The sequence below is a fragment of the Heliangelus exortis genome, chromosome 3 (assembly GCF_036169615.1).
Source record: "Heliangelus exortis chromosome 3, bHelExo1.hap1, whole genome shotgun sequence".
Lineage (NCBI taxonomy): Eukaryota > Metazoa > Chordata > Aves > Apodiformes > Trochilidae > Heliangelus > Heliangelus exortis.
In genome coordinates this window covers 65,261,495-65,285,800 of record NC_092424.1, presented here as the reverse complement: position 1 = coordinate 65,285,800, position 24,306 = coordinate 65,261,495, and the positions used below count along the sequence as shown (strand labels likewise).

The 24,306-nt window shown below is 39.6% G+C and overlaps 1 protein-coding gene and 1 long non-coding RNA gene across 9 annotated transcripts in view; one reads left to right on the top strand and one right to left on the bottom strand.

Moving 5' to 3' along the window:
• Window positions 1–11,064, bottom strand: part of FAM184A (family with sequence similarity 184 member A) — a 69,115-nt gene extending 58,051 nt beyond the window's left edge. For 4 of the 8 annotated variants that reach the window (XM_071741058.1, XM_071741057.1, XM_071741059.1 and 1 more), the window contains exon 1: window positions 10,550–11,064. In XM_071741058.1, coding sequence (XP_071597159.1) covers window positions 10,550–10,717 — 168 coding nt within the window. In that variant the 5' untranslated portion in view covers window positions 10,718–11,064. The remainder of the gene's footprint in view (window positions 1–10,549) is intronic. The other 4 variants (XM_071741054.1, XM_071741055.1, XM_071741061.1 and 1 more) reach the window with 1 other exon arrangement.
• A 36-nt stretch (window positions 11,065–11,100) lies between these two features.
• LOC139794843 (uncharacterized) overlaps window positions 11,101–24,306 on the top strand; it is a 39,143-nt gene continuing 25,937 nt past the window's right edge. Inside the window, exons 1-3 of the long non-coding RNA XR_011725288.1 lie at window positions 11,101–11,186; window positions 13,373–13,476; window positions 18,854–19,013. This is a non-coding gene — a long non-coding RNA (uncharacterized lncRNA). The remainder of the gene's footprint in view (window positions 11,187–13,372; window positions 13,477–18,853; window positions 19,014–24,306) is intronic.

The window sequence follows — 24,306 nt, the reverse complement described above, 5'->3', positions numbered from 1 at the left end:
TGCTTATGATTAATCATAAAAATAAATGGGTTTTAGTAGTACATACTATCAAGATGCAATTTTCTCTTTGTGAGAACTACAAAGGCTTTGGAATTCAAGATACTTTGGGCAACATTCAGAAATAAAATAAATACTTTTACTTAACTTTATGACAAGTCACTCTCCTTTCTAACGTTTAAAAAATATTTAAAAGGTCAGAATGTAATTCTTTCAGAACAGAATTAAACCAAGTATAAATTCGGAAGGAAATAACAAAGTTTTATGTTGGATATTCCCTGAGTCAGCTGTAGAAAATCAAAACTGAACCTCTCTTTTAGAGTCTTGACAGTATGAATAAAATACTGCTGCTCATTTAAATATTCTCAAATATCTCCTTAACTCCTGACAGGACTCCCTGAAAAAATACTGGTACTTGTTTTTATTTTACTTGTGGCTTTGTCAGGCTTTTGAGAAGTCGCTACAAAATGGCATAGCATGCATTTTTCAGATAAATAATTCACTTCACTTACCTTCAGTTCAGTGTAATATATCTTATAGCTCGCCACACCGACTACATAATAGGACTGGGCAATTGCAGTTATGTAATTTGGGCCTCCAGAAAGCTCCTGCTAGCAGGGAAATGGGCTGTTTTGCATGTTGGCAAGTAAAACTTATTTGCTTTTGTGCAAACGAAAACATCGAGGCAGTCCTGCGTTCAGTTTAGGAAGGATATTGAGGTCCTGCAGCAGGTCCAAAGGAGGGCAACCAGGCTGGTAAAAGGACTTGAGCACAGATCCTATGAGGAGGGGCTGAGGAAGCTGGGGCTGTTCAGCCTGGAGAAGAGGAGGCTCAGAGGAGACATTACTCTCTAAAACTACCTGAAAGGAGGGTGTAGCCGGAGGGGGTTGGTCTCTTTTCCCAGGCAACTCTCAGCAAGACAAGAGGGCACGGTCTTAAGTTGTGCCGGGGGAGGTTTAGGTTGGACATTAGAAAGAATTTCTTTACTGAGAGGGTGATCAAGCATTGGAATGGGCTGCCCTGGGAAGTAGTGGATTCTCCATCCCTGGAGATATTTAAAAAGAGACTGGATGTGGCACTCAGTGCCATGGTCTGGTAACTGCAGCGGTAGTGGATCAAGGGTTGGACTCGGTGATCTCTGAGGTCCCTTCCAGCCCAGCCGATTCTATGATTCTATGATTCAGCACCAGGGGACTGACTGCCCATCCCCGCCCTGCGTTCAGCACCTTGGAGAGCGGCGGGGGGGGAAACACGGGGCGGGAGCAACACCCAGCGCGGTTCCGACATGGCTGACGGGCACCGCTCCGCTTCCCAAGCCTTCCAAGAAAAGCACCTACGGCCTCAGACTTCACTAAAAGATATGCTGTGTCCCTCGATAACATCGGTTCTTGTACAGAAACTTGAGGCTACTTTAAATTCTTTGGCAAAATACTGAGGGGTTTTATACTTCCCACACATGAGAAATTTCTCAATTTTTTTCCTGTGTGTTCAATTCTTCCCTTTTCTATAAGAACCTTTAAGGACCCCTTTCCTAGAAAGGAGAACAGAAGAGACTCAAGAATTAGTAGCAAAGTAAAAAAGGTCATGTCAGTAAGGACTTCAAGATCTTCTTTACAGGGCCACATTTACCAGTATTTCATATAGGCACATACAGAGGCACATATATTTGATAGTGAGAGAAAACATTACTTGTGTCTCCAACTAGCAATTTTCTGAAAGAAGGAATTTCAGTTTCCCTCTGAACCAGGAAGCAAAGGTCCATGAGAAAGTAAAAAAAAAAAAAAAAAAAAGTAAGTCATTAGAGAAAAAAGTCTATTTCACAAACAGCTACATCCAACAATGAGACCTAGAATACTGTTTATTCTGGAGTACCATCTCACAGCTATGGAAAATAGTAAAAATCAACAGAAGTTAACCTTGCTTCAGGCTTTTTGCTTCTACAGAAGGTGCAAGGATACTTAATATAGCAGCTCCTGTCCAAAGATAAATTACTCACATTACAGCCTCATGAATTAGGTATTGGGAGGTAAGGCAGAATATACCCAATGCACCAAATTGTAATTGCACTACCCAGTAGATTTAAAATGTACTCATGACAAAGTGTGAAGCAGAGCACAGAAATAAAGAAAGCCAAGCCAAGAATCATGAAGGTAAAGAGAAATGCCACATAACGTTTCCAGATCACCTCACAGAACACAACCTGATCCTCATGTCAAAGTTCAATCTCTGCTTTAAGACACATTTTTTACATTTTTGCAAATTTTATCTCAGCAAAAGCAATTGGCCATATGCTTTTAAAAAGAAAAAAACCACCAAAAAATGGGGGTCGGGGGGGTTTGGAACTGTCTGTTTCTATACGTTTTCTAACTCCATGTTAATCCTATCATGTTAGCTACAATATAGAAAGCTAGCCAGCAACCCAACCAAAATAATAGATCAAAATGTTAATTGAAGTTTCACAACTCAGTGGCACAACACAAAGTGCAAACAGGAAGAAAAGTGACTACATAAGGTATCGTAGCTCCCCCCTCCTCCACTGAACAGGAGAGTAAAGTCTTCAATGGAGATTTGGAGAATGGGGAAGAGAAACAACATTATCACTGACAAAATTACTATTTTTTAATTAAAACCAAATCCTGAGTTTGGAGAATGAGATGTTGAAAGAATTTCAGTGGTTAGAAGCTACTTAAGGCTCAAAGTTACATGCCAATACAAAGACTTTTGGCAAGTGACATTTCTACACATGTATCAAATGTATACATCTAACTGTACTTTATTTTTTAATGTGTGGAAGTATGTGTGACCAATAGGTTGCATGATAATACAGACACATCCAAATATAAACAATGCTGTTACGAAGTAGTTTCACAGTGTTTGAAGAAAGCATAATTAGGATTAAAATTGCAACTGACTTTTTTGAAAGAAGTGGCAAGACTCATCATTTTGAAACAATGTGCACTATCACAGTTTTCTGAATAACAAAGAAAAAACAAACAGCAACAAACCCAACTGTCTTCTGCTGATACATTTTAAGACTTGAAAAATACGAGCTCCTTGAAGTCAGTACTTCTAAGTGCTGTGTCCATGCTAGTTTAAAAGAATGAATCTATAAATGCCTTGTACAATTAAATAGAGTTCAACCATTAATTTTCTTTTTTAAATATTAATAAGACTCTCTTTAAGTACTCTGCAACTGGAAAAAAGCATTTCTGTATTGTTGTAACTCTGAACTGGCACTTCCTTGACTTTATCTAAGTCAAAGTAATACCAAAAGCATTCTTTTATAATGCGGCACATATGAAAACTGTAAACAGCAGGGAAAAAAAAAAAGAACCAACACACAAAAGCAGCAACAAAAAACCTCACAAAATTAAACTAAAGTTCAAAACATTTCTGAATGTTTTCATTATATGTAAAAAGCAATGCAAGGTTGAAAGCTTTTAAACTTTATGGATGTTATCATACCAGTTCACTTATGGCCTGCACGTTCTCTTTTAGTTGTTAAATTTTTACACCTTTGTAACATTGAACTTCATACTAAAATCTTAATTTTCCACTTTTTACTTAAACATCCTTATTGTATTGATTTATCTGATTTAACAGTTGAAATACATATGAGAGGTAACACCTAAAAATCTTCCAGTTCCTTGTAATTCTGTATTATTTCATTACAGCAATAAGTCATAGAATGGTTAGAGTTGGAAGGGTCCTTATAAAGATCATACAGTTCCAAAACCCCTGCATGGGTAGGGATACCTCACACTAGATCAGGTTGCTCAGAGCCCTACCCAACCTGGCCTTGAATGCTTCTAGAGATGGAGCCTCCCCAACTTCCCTAAACAAATTGTTCCAGTGCCTTACCACCCTCACAATATGAATTTCCTCCTAATCTCTAACTTAAGTCTCCCCTCTTCTAGTTTAAAACCATTACCTCTTGTCCTCTCACTAAAAAGTCCCTCTCCAGCTTTCCTGTAGGCCCCTTCAGGTATTGGAAGGCCACTATTAGGTCTCCCCAGAGCCTTCTCTTCTTCAGGGTGAAGAACTGCAACTCTCTCAGCCTATCTTCATATGAGTGGTGCTCCGGCCCCCTGATCATTTTCACGGACCTCCTCTGGACATGCTCTGGCAGGTCCACATCCTTCTTGTGTTGGAGCTAGACACAGTATTCCAGGTGAGGTCTCACAAGGACAAAGTATATGGGCAGATTCAGGAGAGATATAACAACATAGTACACATAGAATCATTTAAGTTGAAAAAGACTCCTAAGATCATCAAGACCAGCTGTAAACCTAACACTGCCAAGTCTACCACTCAACCACGTCTTTAAGTGCCACATCATATTATTAATGCTCTCTAAATTCAATTGTCTCCATTTTGATTACTCTTTTGGATGTTTGTAAAATGTAAAAAACAAACAAAAAACAAGCCACAAACAGCCACCAAAAACAATCTCAGAGAAGCTAATATATGCACAAGCATATTCAAGGTACATTGCAGACTAGCAGCTTATGTGAATGTGTGATTAGACAGTTTTTCAACATCACACTGTCAATTACATACACATACAGCAAATATATTTACAACATTAAGCTGTCAGTGGTCTCAGAACAACTGTGGGACAGTAGTGAATCATTAAAACTATGTGGGTGGAGAGGAAAGGCATTTATTTTGAGTAACTTTTTTTATATTAAAAATATATCATCCTTGTCCTATGTCTCTTCTTGATGTCTTGTGACAAAAACACTGTAAAATCATTGACCTAAATCACACATAGCCCAACACTGAGATCCAAAACACACTTATTTCAGGTCCCTATAGCACCCCTGTATTCTCACGCCAGGTGTACAATGAAAATCAATGGAAGAAACATTAGAGGGATATATAGGTCTGAGGTCTCCAACATACCAACTTTTTTTTTTTCCTCAAGAGCTCTGATTTCTTCTATCAGAGGCAAACAGCACATTAAGTAGAATATCACGTTCTATAATTTTTGTTCTACAAAACAATGGAAGGTAAACAAGACATTTTCAGGTCTAAACTAGAAGCTTTAAAGCAATTATAAGTGCTTCAACTAGCAAGTATTCAGATAAAAACAATAATAGCTAATTGTATCTAAGGTCTGAAGAAAACAGAGCCAAAAAGCTCTACTTAATTTTTCTGAACTGCACCAGATGGGGATAAAGATATGCCATTTTTACCCAATCCTATCTTTGTCTTTATACCATCACAGACACAGAAAACCTACATTCTGCAAATATCCCTGGCAAAGACCATAACTGTTTCAGAACAATGACACAGTCAGAACACCACATCGACAGAGTCAGAAAAGGAAGATAGATTATAATACCATGATTAAAGAAAGAAATCTTAAGAATTCGCTTCAGAGATACTCTCTTGCTTTCTCAGTTCTTACCGTCAGTCTCTCCCTTCTTAGACAACTGACTTCAGCTGTCTTTGTAATAATTAACACAATTCAAAATTGATTATCTCCCAAGAAATGCAGAAGAAATGAATAGCTAATATTACATTTTCATATCTCCTAGGTTTTAAAACTATCTTATGAAATAACAAAACATAACATTTATTCCTACATTACCAGTCAGAAGCATATGCAAAATATTGACATTCAAATATGCAGTCAAATCACACCCACCTTAAAATTTCAGTTCCCTTCATCTAATCCTAGAACTGTTAGCAAACACTGGCCTACTGCCAATGTTAACACACATTGCAGAGATGGCATAAGGCTGCTTAAAAAGCTAAACCCCAAGTTTTGTAAAAACTGTTAATGGCATCAACTACCACATGATGACAGCTAACATCAAAACACTTCTGCAGCATTTTTAAAATTCCCTTTTCTTCCTTATTTTAAGGCTTCTTATAATGCTAGTTTTTCTTACAATCCAGTGGAAAAATAAGCTTTCTGTATATGGTTCACTTGCTTTGCTTCTAGAGACAAAATATTTCCAAACAAAAAACAGAATAACTTTACTGAAACATTTTGTTACAAATCATTAAATTGAATCCTATAGATCTTGCTTCCATAGCAGAGCATTCTGTGATAGCTGAAGAGACCTTTAACCATATTAACACCATACTAAGTCCACACAACAAGCAGCATAAGCATCTGAACTGAAGGGCACCAACTAAACTAAATTTACTCCTTAGTCTTTGAAATTAATCTACTCTCTACATCACTAAGCATCTCACTGGGCTAACCACTTTATTATCATGTTAACATGTTCTCTAAGTACTTCTCTCTAAGGCAAGAAGACAGAGATGAATACATATTTTAAAAAAAAAAAAAAAAAGGTAGTTTTCCAAGTTTATCCAACAAGCTGAGGACAGAGTTAAGAAGAGAACTCTCATCTCAGTTGTCCAGATTCTAGTTTGTTGTTTACTTCAGTAGAGTACATCTTGGAAAACTTTGTTGCCTTAGTCTTTGAACTAGCTGAGTTTTTTTTTTAACTTTTGGAACTCCAAAACTGAACTATCCTTCTCTAAGCATATACCATTGGAGTTTACAGTTTTAGTTTTTGTTTGGTTTTTTTTTTTTTCTTTTTATAAAACAGATAGAAATAATCATTGTAGGGTATACATCATCTGCCTGGCACTTACAGACTCTTCCTCCTATTAACATAAAATTTCTGCAACAGATATCATGAAACCAAATCAGCAATGAAGATTTCCACTGCACAGTCCCAGTACAGATCACAGATATTCCATAAAAGTCAAAGATTTATTATGATGTCACAAAGGTAGCACAACAGACTTCGCAGTAACATTTAGGGTACAGATTTCTCAATCAATCACAAACACTCATGCTGCAAACTACACAAAAACCAAAAACAACCCCAAAACCAAACAAAAACAACAGAAAAAACCCAAAAGCCAAGCAAAACCCAAGCCAAAACAAAAACACTTGTACTCTTCTAGCAATTGTAAACACTAATCCCTTCTCCCCTGATGATGTAAGCATAGCAGCAACTTGCTTTTTGTTTTCTATTCCAGTTGTCTTACACAAAGTAATTAAATATATATGTGCATATTTTCATCTGCAGATGGCATAATTCAACACTGCATTAGCACTCCAGCACACACCAGTACACACACATATATGCAATCTTACAATCACAGTTCATTTCTCCTTGGCTTTAATCTTTGTGTCAGATGCTACTTTATCCCCAAACTGGTACACAGATCTTTGAAAATGCCTACGGTAAGGAGCTTATACTGGAGAACTAAAATTGCTTCAGTTACAATTTACCACAGTCTTTAAACACAACATGGAGTATCATCTTATGTTTTAAAGCTGCAGTTCTAACTAATTGTTTTCCTTCCCCTATGAATTACACATACTGAATTTAAATCAAGTAAGCCTTCACCTCTCCCTGAAAGAAAGTCTATAGTTAAGCCCATCCCAAGTGTTGGGCTTAGTGAAATGGATTTGCATCTTCTTTTGCTTCACTCATCGAATTAGTGATTAAATCAGGTTATTAAAAAACTTTTACCATTCTCACCAGTGTTTTGATTCAAACATCCAAGTCTTTTCATGCAATGTGAAAACATAACAGAGGAATCCTAATACTGAAACTCCTATTTATTTCACGAGTGACCTGCATCTTCTGTGGGGAAAGCATATTCTTCTGCCACTACTCAAGGCCCATGACACAAACTGTACAAGGACGGGCAAAAATAAACTACTGAGTCACATTTCTTTTGTTACAATACAGAAGCTGTCTGAATAACTTAACTATGTGTATCCCTCTGGCAGTGTCCCATGCATATTTATATTTCCTTTTACCACAGAAAAAATACGTAGGGTTTTTTGACCTGGCAAAGCAGCTGACTTCAACTCTAAGACCACTGAGAAACTTGATGTACCTTCTCTGAGAAGGGTTGGAAAACAATAAATAAACAAACAGGGAAAACAGTTGGAAGGTCTGTGGTAAGTGTTCTACCTATAAGACACTAAACAATCTGAGAAGCACAATTAAGAAGTGGTATTATTAATAAGTTCCTAGATTACTGAAAAGGAATTCAACACAATAATTTAGTAAGCATTTGACAAAGGCAGAAGTACAGAATTTCTTCAAAAGACCTTCACAGAAATAAGATGATGCAAAATAGATACTAGCTTATTTCCAGAAATCTTCTGCAAAGTGAAGTTACTTCTATTTCCCATAGTAAACTCTCACAGGAATTAAGTATTGTGTTCATATTTTTCCCCTTTATCTTCAGTTCTTTCTCAAGGATTAATTTCCACAGCCATCTATCAAATCAGGCTCAAATTAGAAAATTCAGATTATACTTTAGCCAGAAGTTTCTGTATTTCTTTTAAGCCTCTCTTTCCAAAAGGTCAAATAGCAAACCTGAGCTGCAGAACCTGAGCTCTCTAACTACAGAACTATCAAAATCTGCACCTCTACCTCAATGAAATTAATGCTATATAATACTTTGAATCTTAATCTTTAAAGTATTTCATTTATTGTTGCAAGAGGTGCAATAAAAGTATTTTTATTATACATCCTGTTTTATATCTAAAAATATCGTTCTTTAGACCTTAAATCCAACTTTTCTCCCTAAAACTTGAGAACACAATCACACAAAGTACAACAACATCATAATCTCCGAGTCACTGGAGAATAAATACAAGATTCCAGTGCTGCAAAAGTGTAATCCACTTGCAAACTCTTTCAACAGTCACATAGTTTACAGTTATTTAAAATACACAAGCAGAAAACAACTTTGCTTTTATTTGCACTACTCTGAAGTCTTTGGCAGGACAAACATACAACTTCTAGAATTTTAGAAGAATCCTACTATGGATAATTAAAAGAAAAAAAAAGTAATAAAATACAGTATTTACTTTCCCTATCTTCATGCTTTTCAATATTTTAATTTAAAATATTGCAGCATCATGTATTTAAAACTACATTTAACTCGCATCTGCCTCAAGATACCTGACAATAACTCAAGAGAGCACAGGCCAAATTATGTGAAACTCATGGGCGTACACAAATGACTTCACAAGAGAAGTGGAACACTGTTTCTGAAAGCAATGATAACCTGTTGGTTAAACTTGTAATGAAAAGGAAGGGAAATACATCAAAGGACACACACAAGTAAAAATTATTACTTTACATACATCCCAGACCTTAAGGTAAGGCTAACTTACATCTCCAGTTGCTTTTTGCACCTTTCAAGGAACACGAGTCTGCAGTAACAACACTAGTGGTTTAATTCATAATTTAGATGGATATGGAGTAAAACAAAAGAGGTTCATCAGCTTATTTAAACTATACTGTTCCCCTCACTACATTACAATTTTAGTTCTATCGATGTTAACATAAGAAGTAATTTAACTCTTAATTCAAAGACAAGACAAAATATCCATCAGTCATCAGTCCTCCAATACATTAAGGTGCACAGTGTGCCATGATAAATACCACTTTTAACTGGTCGATGGTGCCTCAACTGTGCATAAATATGAACCATATCCACTGCGAGACTGCCAGTTTTCATTCTCTTCATTCTTAGTTCCAAGTAAATGTCACCTTCAGTCATTTTAGCACACATTTGAACCATACTAGCAGTTCTCTCAGTGCTTTTATTTCTTCTTCCTCTTTAAAAAAAGATAACCTGCCTTTGGTTTGCTAAGCAGTACTATTCACCTATGAGCATCATACATGCAAGAACACAGCACCAAAAGCATTTTTTAAAAAGTTATTCTAAGTAAATCACAGATACAACAACATCTAAAACCTGGTGACCCTAGCCTTTAAGAGAGATACAGTATGTTTTCTATACTGGGGAAGATATAACAAAAACTGTTGAATCAGCAATACAAGACCACAGATATTCTCTCACACTTCTCACACACCAAGACATAGATGATATTACCAGACACCTGAAAAAAAGCAGTATTTCTCTTCAGCAAAAGGAAAGCACCACTGGAATTTTATCTATTTAAAAAAAAAAAACAAAAACACCAAAAAACCACAAAACCCCCCCCCCAAAAAAACAAAAAAAAAACAAAAAAAACCCAAACCCGAACAAACAAACCTCAAAGAACGGCCGACTAAAGAGCTTGAAGAGAAGCTACGATTTTCACAGAACGAATAGCAAGTATCCGTCCAGCAATCAATGATCGCCTCCCACACACCCGGATACCTGGCCCTGCTAGACGGAACGTGGACACAGCTAACAGGGAGCCGGTACTGCGGCAGTTTCCGTGAGCGGTTCCGTCTCCATCCCCCCCTGTTCCCGCTCTCCACCTTTGCGGTACGCCGGAGCCCTCCCGGCAGGACCCCGGCGTGGCGCGCCCCGCTCCCCCGGGGCTGCTCCCGGGCCAGGCCCGGTCTCCGGGCTGCTAACCCGGCTGCATCCCACCCGGCTTCAACATCAATCCCCGAGGGCCAACCCCTCCTCTTCAGCCACATCTCTGCCGAGGTGACGGCAAGAGGAGAAGGGAAGCAAAACGGGAAGGAAGAATTACGAGGCGGTAGAACCCAGCGCCTAACGCTGCCCGGCGGGGCAGGCGCTCCCTCACCTTCGTGAGCTGGGCGATTTTCTTGCTCATTTTGAAGTGCAGGTCCGGGCTGTGCTCGGCGCCCAACCCCGCCTGGGCTGAGCCGGAGCCGAGTTTTCCCACGCCGGGCGCGGATCCGCCGCTGTAGCTGTGCTGCGGATGCTGCCAGCCCATCCCCGGGGTCGCCATCTTCACCGCTCGGCCCCCGCCGCCGCCGCCGCTCGGGCCGCCCCGACACCGGCCCTACCGAGGGCGCTCGGGCGGCGAACCCCTCTCTGAGGCAGCTCCTCCCGCCCCGGGCGCCTCCTACAGCCGCCCGTCTCCGCCAGCCGCGCCGGGCTGCGGCGTCAGTCCCTCACAGGGCCGCTGCGCGAGGCGGTGCCAGCCGCCCGCCTCCCCATCCGTTCCGCACAGAACCGAGCAGCGAGGCCGGTCGAGTTGGGTCCAGTGCGGTCCGGCCCTCATGCAGTCCGAGGCCGGCCAAGAACGACAACGCTGCCGTTGCCGGGCTGCCGCCGGGCTGTTTACGCCGCGCAGCCCCGCGTCACTCGGCGGCCCCGCCCGCCCGCCCGCCCGCGGTCTCCCTCCTCCCCGCCTCCGCGGCAGCGGGGGCCGCGCGCCCCCGCCCCGCCCCCGCCATCCCCGCTCCCCGCGGCAGGTGCGCGCGCGGCCTCCGCTCCCCCGCGTCGGCCGCTGGCGGTGGCGCCGGGAGCCGCTGTGGGCGGCATCGCTGCCCCGCCGCCTCAAGGGGTAGGGTGCGGGGGAGACAGGGGTGCAGGGATGAGGCGGGGGTGTCCCTCCATGGCAGGGCTTGGGGCATCTGTGCTTACCGCCTTAACCGTTGTTATTGTCTCCTCATGGCTGGCGGGTCCAAAGGAGGGCAACCAGGCTGGTGAAAGGACTCGAGCACAGATCCTATGAGGAGGGGCTGAGGGAGCTGGGGCTGTTCAGCCTGGAGAAGAGGAGGCTCAGAGGAGACCTCATCACTCTCTACAACTCCCTGAAAGGAGGTTGGAGCCAGGGGGGGGTTGGTCTCTTTTCCCAGGCAACTCTCAGCAAGACAAGAAGGCACGGTCTCAAGTTGTGCTGGGAGAGGTTTAGGTTGGATATTAGAAAGAATTTCTTTACAGAGAGGGTGATCAGACATTGGAATGGGCTGCCACCATGGGAAGTGGTGGATTCTCCATCCCTGGAGATATTTAAAAAGAGACTGGATGTGGCACTCAGTGCCATGGTCTGGTAACTGCAGCGGTAGTGGATCAAGGGTCGGACTTGGTGATCTCTGAGGTCCCTTCCAACCCAGCCAATTCTATGATTCTATGATTCTATGAAAAAGTGGTGGGCGCCGGTGTGGGTGCCGGGGCAAAGCTGCTCCGCGCTGGGAGAGCGTTGGGGGTACCACAGCAATGCCATCCAGAGGCACCTTGACAGGCTGGAGAGCTGGGCCCATGCCAGCCTCATGAAGTTCAACAAGACCAAGTGCAAGGTCCTGCAGCTGGGTCGAGGCAATCCCAAGCACTGATACAGGCTGGGCAGTGACTGGCTTGAGAGCAGCCCTGAGAAAAGGACTTGGGGGTGCTGGTGGATGAGAAGTTCAATGTGAGCCATCAGTGTACACTTGCAGCCCAGAAAGCCAACCAGATCCTGGGCTGCATCAAGAGAAGCGTGGCCAGCAGGGCGAGGGAGGTGATTCTCCCCCTCTGCTCTGCTTTCGTGAGACCCCACCTGGAGTACTGCATCCAGTTCTGGAGCCCCTATTACCAGAAAGACATGGATGTGCTGGAGTGTGTCCAGAGAAGGGCCACGAGGATAATCAGAGGGCTGGAGCACCTCTCCTGTGAAGACAAACTGAGAGAGTTGAGGTTGTTCAGACTGGAGAGGAGAAGACTCTGAGGAGACCTTATTGTAGCCTTCCAGTATCTGAAGGGGGCCAACAAGAAAGCTGGTGAGGGACTTTTAGATCTTGGGTAGTGATGAATGGATTCAAACTAGAGGAGGGTATATTCAGCTTAGATGTTAGGAAAAAGTTCTTCACTATGAAAAACGGTGCCCAGAGAGGTGGTGGAAGCCCCATCCCTGGTTTTAAGGCCAGACTGGACAGGGTTCTGAGCAACCTGATCTAGTGGGAGATGTCCCTGCCCATGGCATTGGGGTTGGAACTAGATGATCTTAAAGGTCCCTTACAACCCTGAAAATTCTGATTCTGTGATTCCAACTCAGTGTGTCTACCTGGGTGGGCAGGTACTGCTGACCCCTGGGTATGTGTTGGTTTGTGACCAAGTAAGTGCCATTTTCTCACTACAGCAGGTGGCAGGGGCAAGTAGCATCTCAAAGGTGAAGTAGGCAGTAAATTAAATAAGCAGCTAACTGTAGAATTACTTCAGGTTTTGAAAGAAGACACAACACCGTGCTGACAGATGTTGGGGTGGCCCGGCCAGGTGAAGGGGCAGGTGAGGCACCGGAGCTGGACGGTCTCTTCCATCAGAGCAGACACAGCCACACTTATGGATCCATGATCTGATGAGCATAGGGCAAAGGTCCCTGCCAGAAGGAATTCACTGCTGAATGTAGTACGGCCTTTAGCGTGGTTTTGGCAGCTCTCTTCTCTTTCCATCCTGTGCAGCTCCTGAGAACAACCACCCTCTTTAACAATTCAGTGTCTTTTCATTAGGCACTGGCCTTGTCAGAATATGTATATGTCACTGGACACATTTAATTTCATGATTAACAGCCTCTGCAGTCATTTTTTAAAGATTTTTTTTTTTAAACTCTCTGTTGAGCACTTTATCTTTTTACTTCCTTTTTCTGCTCTAAAAATCTCTTCTTTGCTTACTTTCTTTGCAGGCAAGACAAATCTCAGAGAGGAAAGCTACAAAAATACATGGCTAATTCTGTTGTTCATCACGAGGATATGGAGAAAAGTATTATTGAGAATTTTCAAATTATAGGTAGAGATAGAATAGGAAATTACAAGAGATCCATATTGCAGACCAGTGTGTCTCACTAGCTCATAGAGATCCATGCTAATATAGTATGATAAATAACCAACTCAACATGAACTGCCAGTGCAAGCCTAAGGTCATGAGGCAATTGATATTCTTTGATGTATAGATGGGACACTAACCAGAAGGTACAATTTGATGTTGCTACTATTGTACAGATTGTTGTATCTGTTCTACAGATTGTGAGAGTACAAAATTAAAAGTTCCATTGGAGTCTGGGGTCTGTACTTTCCATGTGTCAACACACTGGAAAGGTGTTGAAAAAGTGGACAAGAACTACTACAGATGTTCTGGAAAAAGTCTCATATATTGAAAGATGTAATGAACCCAAACTGTTTTGCATAGTGAGGAGTATAAGGAGTTATTTAATCCCAGTCTTTAAGTAGCCATGTTGCCTTAATCTCAGATTTGCATCGTTAAGGAAATTTTGACTGATTTTTTTTTTTTTTTTTTCCTTCTGAAGTGGCCAATTCTGGCAACGTAGAACAAAGGACAGATGGTGCCTACTCAGGCAGCAATTCATACAGATGAAATACAAGGGGAAGAAAAAATATTAGGAGCATATGTATTAAATCTGTGTCCATAGATGACATCCATGAATTGCACATATTGTTAATTCAGTAGTATCAAATTAAAAAATAATTCGGTGGCAGAGGAGAATGTGATTTTTCATGCCTAGGAAGGTCAAGCTTCTAATTAGAGCAGTAGCCTGATTGGAAACACTTGGTTACAGATAATGGTTGTGCCTGGCTGATTGTGTGACCTTAAACAAGCTCCTTGATTCTTGTACAAAAGGGCACTTTATTATTGTACCTAATAACATCTCTGATATTAAGAAATAGCTGGCTCAACTTACTATTGCTCCTAGAAATCCCAAAAGTTACATAAAGTGCTATTTTCATTATAATCCATTCATTTTAGGTATTTTGGATAGTCTTATTTTTTGAATAAATTCTACTGGGATGAATTTATCAACTTTTCCTCTAAGAGATCCCACTGTTTTTTTGGTTTTTTTTTTGGTTTCTTCTGAAGAAGTATGCATACTTGCTGTAGTTCATATTGGCCCCAAATAATTGTTTTGAAGCATTTTGAAGTGACCTGTATCTGCTAGGACAGGATAGTCAAATATGTTTAACATTTGTCTCCTTGTACTGAATTGTTAAACACTAAGTTTTGTCTATGTTATCTACGTTGTCTACTTTATTTTTAAATAAAAAAATTATTAAATATTCTTTGTCAGTATTTCATTCATGTGCCTTTTAGTAGCAGTTTTCACTGCTACTCCCAAGCTTCTCTTTACACATTTTATGCCTTTACAGCTCAGATGGTGACTACTAAAATCCTCTTTTCCATTCAGGTCTGCATGTATAGAATAGAGCCTGTTTTCTTTAAGGTTGCTGCTGAAAAGAGCATTTATAGAGCAGAACAGTCAAGACCCTTGTGCTTTTTTTTTTCCTTGGTGGGATTTAATGTCTTGTCAGCCTAGTAGGATCTCTAGATCCAAAGCTCTCCCCCTGGGCCTGGGCTAGTTTGGGCTAGGATAAAGGTGATTTTCTGCCTTGCAATTTATGAGGCAGCACACAGGATTTGCTGAAGGGTACAAAAAGTGATGGGATGAGGCAGGGCTCCTGAGGTGTTATCATTGCTGGGAAAGATGCACAGCCAAACCTGCAGTCTCTGTGTTACCATGGGCTCACCTACCTGGCATACAATTTGCATCTATCCAGAGTGTCCATGTGAATATAGACACTGTGTAGGGGTGCTCTTGGTGTACGTATATGTAAGGTTTTTTAATAGATTTGAAAATGCTGTTAGTGAGTGTATGTTTTAAGATTGAGTTTTATGTATCTGCTATGCATATATAGCAGCACAGGTACAAGACATACAATGACTATAGTTTTGCTTTTTCTGATGTAAAAATTCAGCAATACTACCTATGGGGAAATCTACTTGTGATTCTTTTTGCATTCCACTGACTATCTGTTTATCTCCATGTCTGATCTTTGTATGTTCTGATATGTGTATATGTTTTCCAAAACTATGAAATACCATTGCTGAGGCTTGCAAAGGCAGGAAAGAATTTCATTTACATTTAGTCTGCTGGGAATATGGATTACAGATTTCCATGTGAACAAAAAAACCCTTTTTCTCATTACAGCTTTGACTAAGATAAATGTCTATGATCACTGCATGCCTTATTTTCAAACCATAGGCACAAAACTCCCTCTGTGAGTCTTTATAGATAGCAAGTGTTACAAGGGCTGAGCTTGCTTTGTGATAATGTCTTTTGACAACTCCAAAGATGTCAGAAAGTTGGGAGATCTTACTGAACAGACAGTTAGCAAGAGATCTGACCTACTGGTATTTGCAGGTTTCTGCTGTTTAATTTGTAAGCTTGCAGCTACAACTCTGAACAGTGAGTTTTCATATTTTTTGTGAATGTGTATGACTAAAGCTGTTTATATGATTGAATGGTTAAATTATAAAAATATTTAATAACTAAATACTTGAGATATGGAAACTCTTAAGAAAAAAGTCTATTTATTTCTGCCAGAAACTTAAATATATATGTATATATAGTATATATTTAAATGATATATTTATTGTACTATAAATAAATATATGTATATATTTCTTATATACGTACCATAAGTTTTTATACAGGTTTAGCTGTTTTCATTATGTAATAATTCACCATTTAAAAAGGATAGTATAAAATAATCAAAATAACAATATAGCTTAAGCATATCCCTCATTCCTGCTTTAATTTTCTGGTTGAAACAAACCTGATGGAAAAACTGAATAAGCCCACTATGTCCTACTTTAACATAAAGACCTCATTGTTAAGGCTGAGGTTAATCTTTGATGCTGAGATTTCTGTGTAAGAAATAATACAAAATAATTTAGTTTTGAAAGTGTACAAGGGCTTCTTCTGTTAGCTGTTGACAATTATGTAAAGAGGAGTATATTTTCAGATCTTTTAAGGACAAAAGAGTAGCCAAAATTGCCTGGCTTTGGTTGCATATATAGTAATGAAAGATATGCAGGAGGGAGGTGAAGAACCAAACAGAAACTAAATGTCCTAATAACTTTGAAATAATCTCATGACCTTTTAATTTGTGAATTAGCAAGACTGTGGTTTATATAAGGTACACAGTCAGGTCAACATTTCAGCATACTCACCTGAACAATTTGGTCAATTACCCTCTTGCTGCCACATATGCAAATAAGCTTTCAGTCAATAATCAGTCTGGTGTACAGGGTAACAAATACAGGCTTAGGGCTACCTGGGAGATCTTTTGTCCTTGCATCTTTTAGGTTTAATAATTTTATGGCTGTAATTTTATGGCCTTCAAAGCCTGAAGGACTCAATCCCTTCAACTGATGCGTGTGTAAGACCTGGCATAAACAAACTATTCTAAATAAGTAAGTAGAAAACGATGAACATACATCTGATAAATATGAAGTTTGTATGTCCTTTATTATGTCTAGTTGCCCATGTAGTTCATGTAACTGTTAACAGTAGCCTTACAGAATATTTTGTGCCAGCCATCTGCATGAAGATACAGCATGAAACCCTATGGAACAAATACAGGCTTTTAGTCACTTCATTTCTGTCTTAGAGACAGCATTTCTGTGATAAAATGTATTTTCTGAAGTAAGCTTTCTTATTCCTAGTAATGTTTCATTTTGCCTTTTCCCAAGAACTTTTTTGTGGTGTTGTTGTTGATAGAGAGTATGCATATGCTCTCAATTACCAGTAAAACCCTGAAATAGGATATAATAGACCTTATAGCCTACACATCAGCTACAAAAATTTAATATGTTAGCAGCTGCTTCAAGTTTCTTCTTACCAACTCTTCTCATTTTATGTTTTTCTCCTTTTTAAAAAAAAATTTGCATGTTTTTTCAGGTAGAAAAAATTGGACCTAGAACAGGGAAGCTGGCAGCTCCTCTGGGAGTGAGTACTGAGAAGACTGGTGAATAGACTGAAGGAAAGCAAGAGAGAGGTCTTGTGTAAGCTTGGACCCTCTCTGGCAGGGCTGGCCTTAATGGAGAGGACCAGGACAGCCACAGGGAATGTGGCAGGCATTAGAGGAACTGCCATCCCTTCTTGCACAACCTTGTTTGTAAATCAGCCTTGTTTTCCACTCCCTGTAACACAGCAGATGAAATCCTGATCACAGTGTTTCAAATGAATCTTTCTAGATTTATGCTACAATTAAATTTAGTGATGCAAAGAGAGCTTCATTTAATTTCTCTGTTCAAAATCAAGTTGTAGGCACATTCTGCAGATGAAAACACATTTTTATCAATACATGCTAAATTCAGCATAATTCCTACTGTGCTGACTTCTCTGTCTCAGAGAAGGGATCCAGTCTTGCTTTCTACACTGGAATATAAATTTAATCAGCTGCCTAGGACACTAAGGATGTTAGTATTTTAGGTTCTGCTTACGGACAAAATGGCACATAGGATGAAAACTGATGTATTAAATGACAGCTGAATTTGAAGGTCTTTATCAGAGACTTATCTTTTACATTCTTATGCTCCTCTGACAAAAACTCATTAAGGAGACCGTACAGAGTGAAAAAATAAATGCATTTCAGTTAATTCAATTAATACATTCATATTTATCTTCATTAAGATGAAAGCAGTCGTATTGAAAAAAGCAATGACCTTTGGTATTATTGTTGGACCTTCTTTCAGGGAAGCATTAAGTAACCTTGCTAACATCTGTTATGTTCCTCTAAGGATAAAATTAAATGCAAAGGAGTGCTGTATGTGGGGCTGGGTTGTTTTAATGCAAATGTTACAATGAACTCAAAAAGGAGATAAACTTAAGGAGATCTGCCGTGGCATTTTAGCAACAACCAGTAAAGATTATTTTGGTATATAGCATGACTGGCTTATCTCAATCCTGAGATTAGTTACACTGGACTTGTTGTAGAGCAATGTAATGCATTTGTTTTCTTTTTGGAGGAAAAGCAGCTCTATAGGATAAAGCATAAAAAAATTCTGACTGATAAAAATATTACTCATCTACAGGGAAAAATCATCAGTAGGAAAAAGCATTTATAGTGACAGCTCCTTGTTTATGTATTCCTGCTCTCAGGAGCTGGATCTAACATCATAAACCTATTCATTATAGCAGTTCTGGTATAGAGGTAAGCTGGGTGAGGTTTTAGTTCCTGCTTTCTATGCTGATGTTCATATCATCCCATATATGAACTCATTCAGCTTTCAGGATGCCTATAAAATAAATGCTGCCTGGCAACAGGCATAATGAAACGCAGATTTTTTTTTTTTTTCTCTTCTTGAGGTCATCAGTGGAAGATTGGATGAGACAGCTGAAAGCTGCACTGAGTGGCACATCTTACCTACAGTGCAGGTATAGGTACCCAAAGCACCAGGACTACTCAGGTTTTCCTTCTCCCTCAGTACCAGTGGGATCACTTGGAAGCACCCACAGAAATACTCCAGTAAGTATGGTCAAACAGATGGCTGGTGTAGCTCTGATCCTGCCTGCAGGGTCATCCAGTAGAGCAACACAGACAACATTTGTGATCTGTTTTTCTCACTGTGACAATATTGGAAACAGAGAGATTGGTGGCTTGGAGGGTTTTAATTTGAATCTGGCTAATTAATCCCCAACATTGGTTGGGGATTTGCTGTTTCACATGGTTATCACTGGTCTACTCCCCGATGCATATGAATTCAAATTGCTGCATCTTGCCAACGTGTTTTGGGGGATTTGAGAATACAGATTTGGAGACTAGAGAGGATTTTGGTTGTGCTTGAAAAAGGGAGAAAGATAGACTGGCATCTTTTCAGAAAATTAACAGTGGTGGATTTATGGTTTTGCTAAAATTGTGTCTCAGCCCCAGAAGTTTTGCACAAATGCAAAATACGCAAATATGCAAATAAAAATGGTGTTTATAAAGTTTTTATGACCTTCAAATAGTTCAAGATCTCTCTTGAAGTCAAAGGTATTGAAAATTGCAGTATTTCAAGATTAATCTGAGTATCCAGGTTGCTGACTGAAAGTTCAGTTTTACTGAACTTTCATCAAAGTGGCATAAAACTTGTGGTTAAGGGGTGCTATGGAGAGCACTTCAAGCTTATTGCTGATCTTCAATTAATGTGCAAAAATCAAGAGGCATCGCTTGTACTTAGCATAGTGTAGTCTTCTGATACAGTAACTAAAACTAAAATTAGAAACAGGAAAAAAAGCAAAGTTTATCCTCCCTGAATAAGATAGTCTGCTATGACTGTAAACCCTGATGCCCGTGCTTATTGTGTGGTGATTGTACTGTTATTATTCAGAGAGGTTGATGTTTTGAGACCTGTTTGGGACATCCATATTTCATGTGAACGGTGTAGACTACAGGATCATTACTTATAGGGATTAAGGTACATCAGGCCTGAAATCTGCAGAGGGACCTGGACAGACTGGAGAGTTGGGCTGATTCCAATGGGATGAGGTTCAACACGGCCAAGTGCCGGGTCCTGCACTTTGGCCACAACAACCCCATGGGGAGCTCCAGGCTGGGGACAGAGTGGCTGAGAGCAGCCAGGCAGAAAGGGACCTGGGAGTCTGGATTGACAGGAAGCTGAACATGAGCCAGCAGTGTGCCCAGGTAGCCAAGAAGGCCAATGGCATCCTGGCCTGTATCAGGAACAGTGTGGCCAGCAGGTCCAAGGAAGTGATTCTGCCCCTGTACTCAGCGCTGGTGAGGCCACACCTCTGGTACCGGGTCCAGTTCTGGGCCCCTCAGTTCAGGAAGGATATCAAGGTCCTGGAGCAGGTCCAAAGGAGGGCAACCAGGCTGGTGAAGGGACTTGAGCACAAATCCTATGAGGAGAGGCTGAGGGAGCTGGGGCTGTTCAGCCTGGAGAAGAGGAGGCTCAGAGGAGACCTCATCACTCTCTACAACTCCCTGAAAGGAGGGTGTAGCCAGGGGGGGGGGGTGGTCTCTTTTCCCAGGCAACCCTCAGCAAGACAAGAGGGCACGGTCTTAAGTTGTGCCAGGGGAGGTTTAGGTTGGACATTAGAAAGAATTTCTTTACTGAGAGGGTGATCAGACATTGGAATGGGCTGCCCCGGGAAGTGGTGGATTCTCTGTCCCTGAAGATATTTAAAAAGAGAGTGGATGTGGCACTCAGTGCCATGGTCTGGTAACTGCAGCGGTAGTGGATCAAGGGTCGGACTTGGTGATCTCTGAGGTCCCTTCCAACCCAGCCAATTCTATGATTCTATGAACTCAAATGAATGGCAACACGTATTTTGGGGGATTTGAGAATACAGATTTGGAGACTATAGAGAGGATTTTGGTTGTGCTTGTTTGGTTGTGCTGCATTCACAGTTTGCAGCACAGTTTGCATTCAGCAGAATGTTGGGTTGCCAGTTCTTGACAGGAGCCCAGCTCCCTCAACAATACATTATAAAATTGGAAGGGATCAGGATTAGTGTTGCACAGGTGTCATTCTGGACAAAGGTAAGAGATTTGCTTTGAGAATGGCTCCCTTAGAAAGCTAAAATACATTCTTACCCACACCAGCATAAGTTTATGTTTTAGTATATTATGCTTTTATTTACTAAAGGCATAATATCCAGTTCGGTGCATAATCAAGCTAGTTTATACAAACAGGAATGTCAGTATTTTTAATTGCTCTGGAAAAATGCTGTAAATACTTTATTGAAAAATATTCTTGAGACTGAGAGAAAATACGCAGATGATTTCTATGACCAGAATTATCCTTAAATTTATGAATTATTGCTTATAAAGTTTAAGAATAGGCATTTTATTTAGACAAAGCAAATAAGGGCTGTGTTTATCCACACATAACATATAAAGCAATCTTTAGCGTTTTTTTTTTTTAATTTATTAACACTATGTCAAAATTGCAAAGATTATAAATCACTGTTGTAATTTTTTACATCAGCGTTCATTTTTATTTCTGAGTTACATAATTAGTACAATAAAATCCAATTTATTAGCTGCTAAGCATAATTGACTATCCTTAGGTGTTAAGAGAATAATTTTGAAATCATTATTTCTGCTCTTTGAAAGCTGAGCTAATTACTCACAACAGAGTATATCAACTTTCACATAAATCAATGTTTTGAACATAAAAAGTTTCTTGATCTGCAAAAGTAGGTAAAACTAAATGAGACTAAATAAAATGCATACAACACTTAGCAAGAAGTGTAACAAACCCTAGTGTTTTAATATTAAGAGTTACCCCACAAGTGATGAAGCGATGTAGCATCTCCTTGTCTTCAGGACAAGAAAAAAAATCCCCTCCAAGTCTTCATCCAATTAAAGTAAGCTGAGTGATTAGATCCTCAGCCCAGCACATATGTACTTAGCTTTCAGTATTCAAGTAATCTTTTTGAGATCAACTTTCACCTGATGAAAGTCTTGCTACACACTCTAACAGTTAACTGCAGAAATGTACTTCTACCATGTATTATTTCTGTTTTCATAAGCCTACTCTAACAGATAATTTTAGAAGGGAAATCAGTCAGAGAAATAAAAAATAATTCATTCTTTTAGTATTAAGGAGCCCTCTTCTCAGCTAGTCTCCAATTAAACAGAAGATAAGCCATTTATCAACCTTTTCTAGAAGTCTAAAAGGTTTTTCATTTTGTTTTAATTAGGGGTATTACTCCTCCATAACTGAGTGATCTATGGCTTTTTCTAACATCATTCAGGTGTGACATCTATAGTGCTGAATTGTAGTTTAAAAGTGTTGTGTTTCAGCTCAATTATTTGAGACTGAAAATACAAAAAGCACAATAAAGCTACTAGGAATACATGTTAATCTTCTGAAATCTTATATCTGGGGTCTTTTGAAACTTAATATTGTAAAATAACTTTTAAGAAAATCCAGTAATTCTAGTGTTTATGACAGCATAGTTTGCCTTTAAAACTCCTTCACTTCTTATGAAGTACTTATGTGTAATTTCAAGTGCCAACTTTCTGCTTTTAATCTTTTAAGATTTTAAATCTGTATGTATAGTGTATATGAAATATTAACTGAGGACAATGTTTCACTGACTAAAACCTGATCCTTATCTTAAAGATCTATACTGAATAAACTCCATGTCTGTGGGAAGCTCTACCTTCCAATATGCTGCTGGCTTCTGTGCTCCTGTCCATTGCAGCTTTTTGATGCCAGATTACACTTTCTTACTTAGTAACTACCTAGAGATTATCTTGGGAAATTATCTGAGGAAAGAAGGACACATGGTAGCCTCACATGTTTATATTATAAATTATATCAGCCCTCATAAAGATATTTTAAAACTCTAACACTTGGGTTCACTCAGGGCAAAACCGTTTGCCTTTAAGAAGCTTTTTTTCTGAGCCAGAGCTTCTGCTGCAGCAAAATTGAGACCATCGTAGAAGCAAGGAGCTCTCCATTTGGCATCCACCCAAAACAGAGAGCAAGGCCAAATAGATATTGAGAAGTAAGGGACTGATTCTACTCCGTGTAGCTGTCATACAGTGTGTACTCTGGAGAGATGTCAAATTTGCCAGAGCAGGAATTGTAATAAAAATAGGCTCAGATCAACTCCTTCAGAAATAGTGGAAAAAATCTTCATTCTAAAAGCAAAATCTCTGCAGTATCTTAGCATTGCAGAAGATGTCCCAGGACCACATATAACCCATATATGTATGGGGAAAATACTAACTGTGCTTGTGTGGGTAGAAGGCCACTTTAATAAAACACTAATTTGTATTATTGCTTTATGTATTGCACTACACTATGTAGATACACAGCTAAAAGTGGATATCCAGTTTACATTATAATCTACTTGACATGCACAGGAATCTGATATTCATACTCTAAAATAAAATCCTTGTAGTGAAGAGACTGTGATCCTTATTCTATTTTTAAAATAGACATCTTAAATCTAGTAAAATATACCCTTCATATTTGGGGAAAGAATGTAGAGAGTTTGTTGTCACCTGGTAGATATGCAAAGTCTGAAAACTACTGCAAGATCTATACACTGCTATTTTTTAAATAAAAGACTATTTTAATTTTGAATGCAATAAATTAATATTTATTTTATAATAATACATAATTCAGCTGCTCAACTCTCATCTAACATCACTGAGGGATAAAGGGGCCTGATTCAGAACTAGTCCCCACCATGCAAATTCACTTTTCATCACAAACCAGCTTTTTCAGAATTATCAGTCAGCCTTACAGGATGTGATTCTGTGATTATCATGCATTTGTAAATTACCTTCCATTTATTTGCCTTTCTAACGATGAAGAATGAAGCCAACTATACTACTGCCTATTTTGTGATCCTAGTCCTCAATTACTTGTTAGTCCATAAACATTTAGTTAAATTGGATACTTCTAGTTGGTTGTAAATATTTTGATGTCATTCAAAGAGCTACAAGATAGCTAAAAGAGTTGAAATGAGTGTGCTGGTAGATCCCTTCAGTACTAGATAAAAGAAAACTCCATTTCAATGGGACTACATCATGGTATTTATTTCCATTCTGTACTTCCTCTTCTTGGAGAAAGAAAAATCTAATTCCAAATTGCAGCTGAGACAACTTGCTTAGCCCTGTCAGCTCAAGCATTTAGGGGAAAAAAATCAATGAACATGTACTAAAAAGGATATTAAGGTGCTTATTTTCAGCTGCTTTCTTATAAAAGTATGATGGCTGCAAAAGAGGTTTTTTGTTTGTTTGTTTTTTAATAATGTATGATGCAATCAGTGAGCTGCAAATACCTTCAATTGAA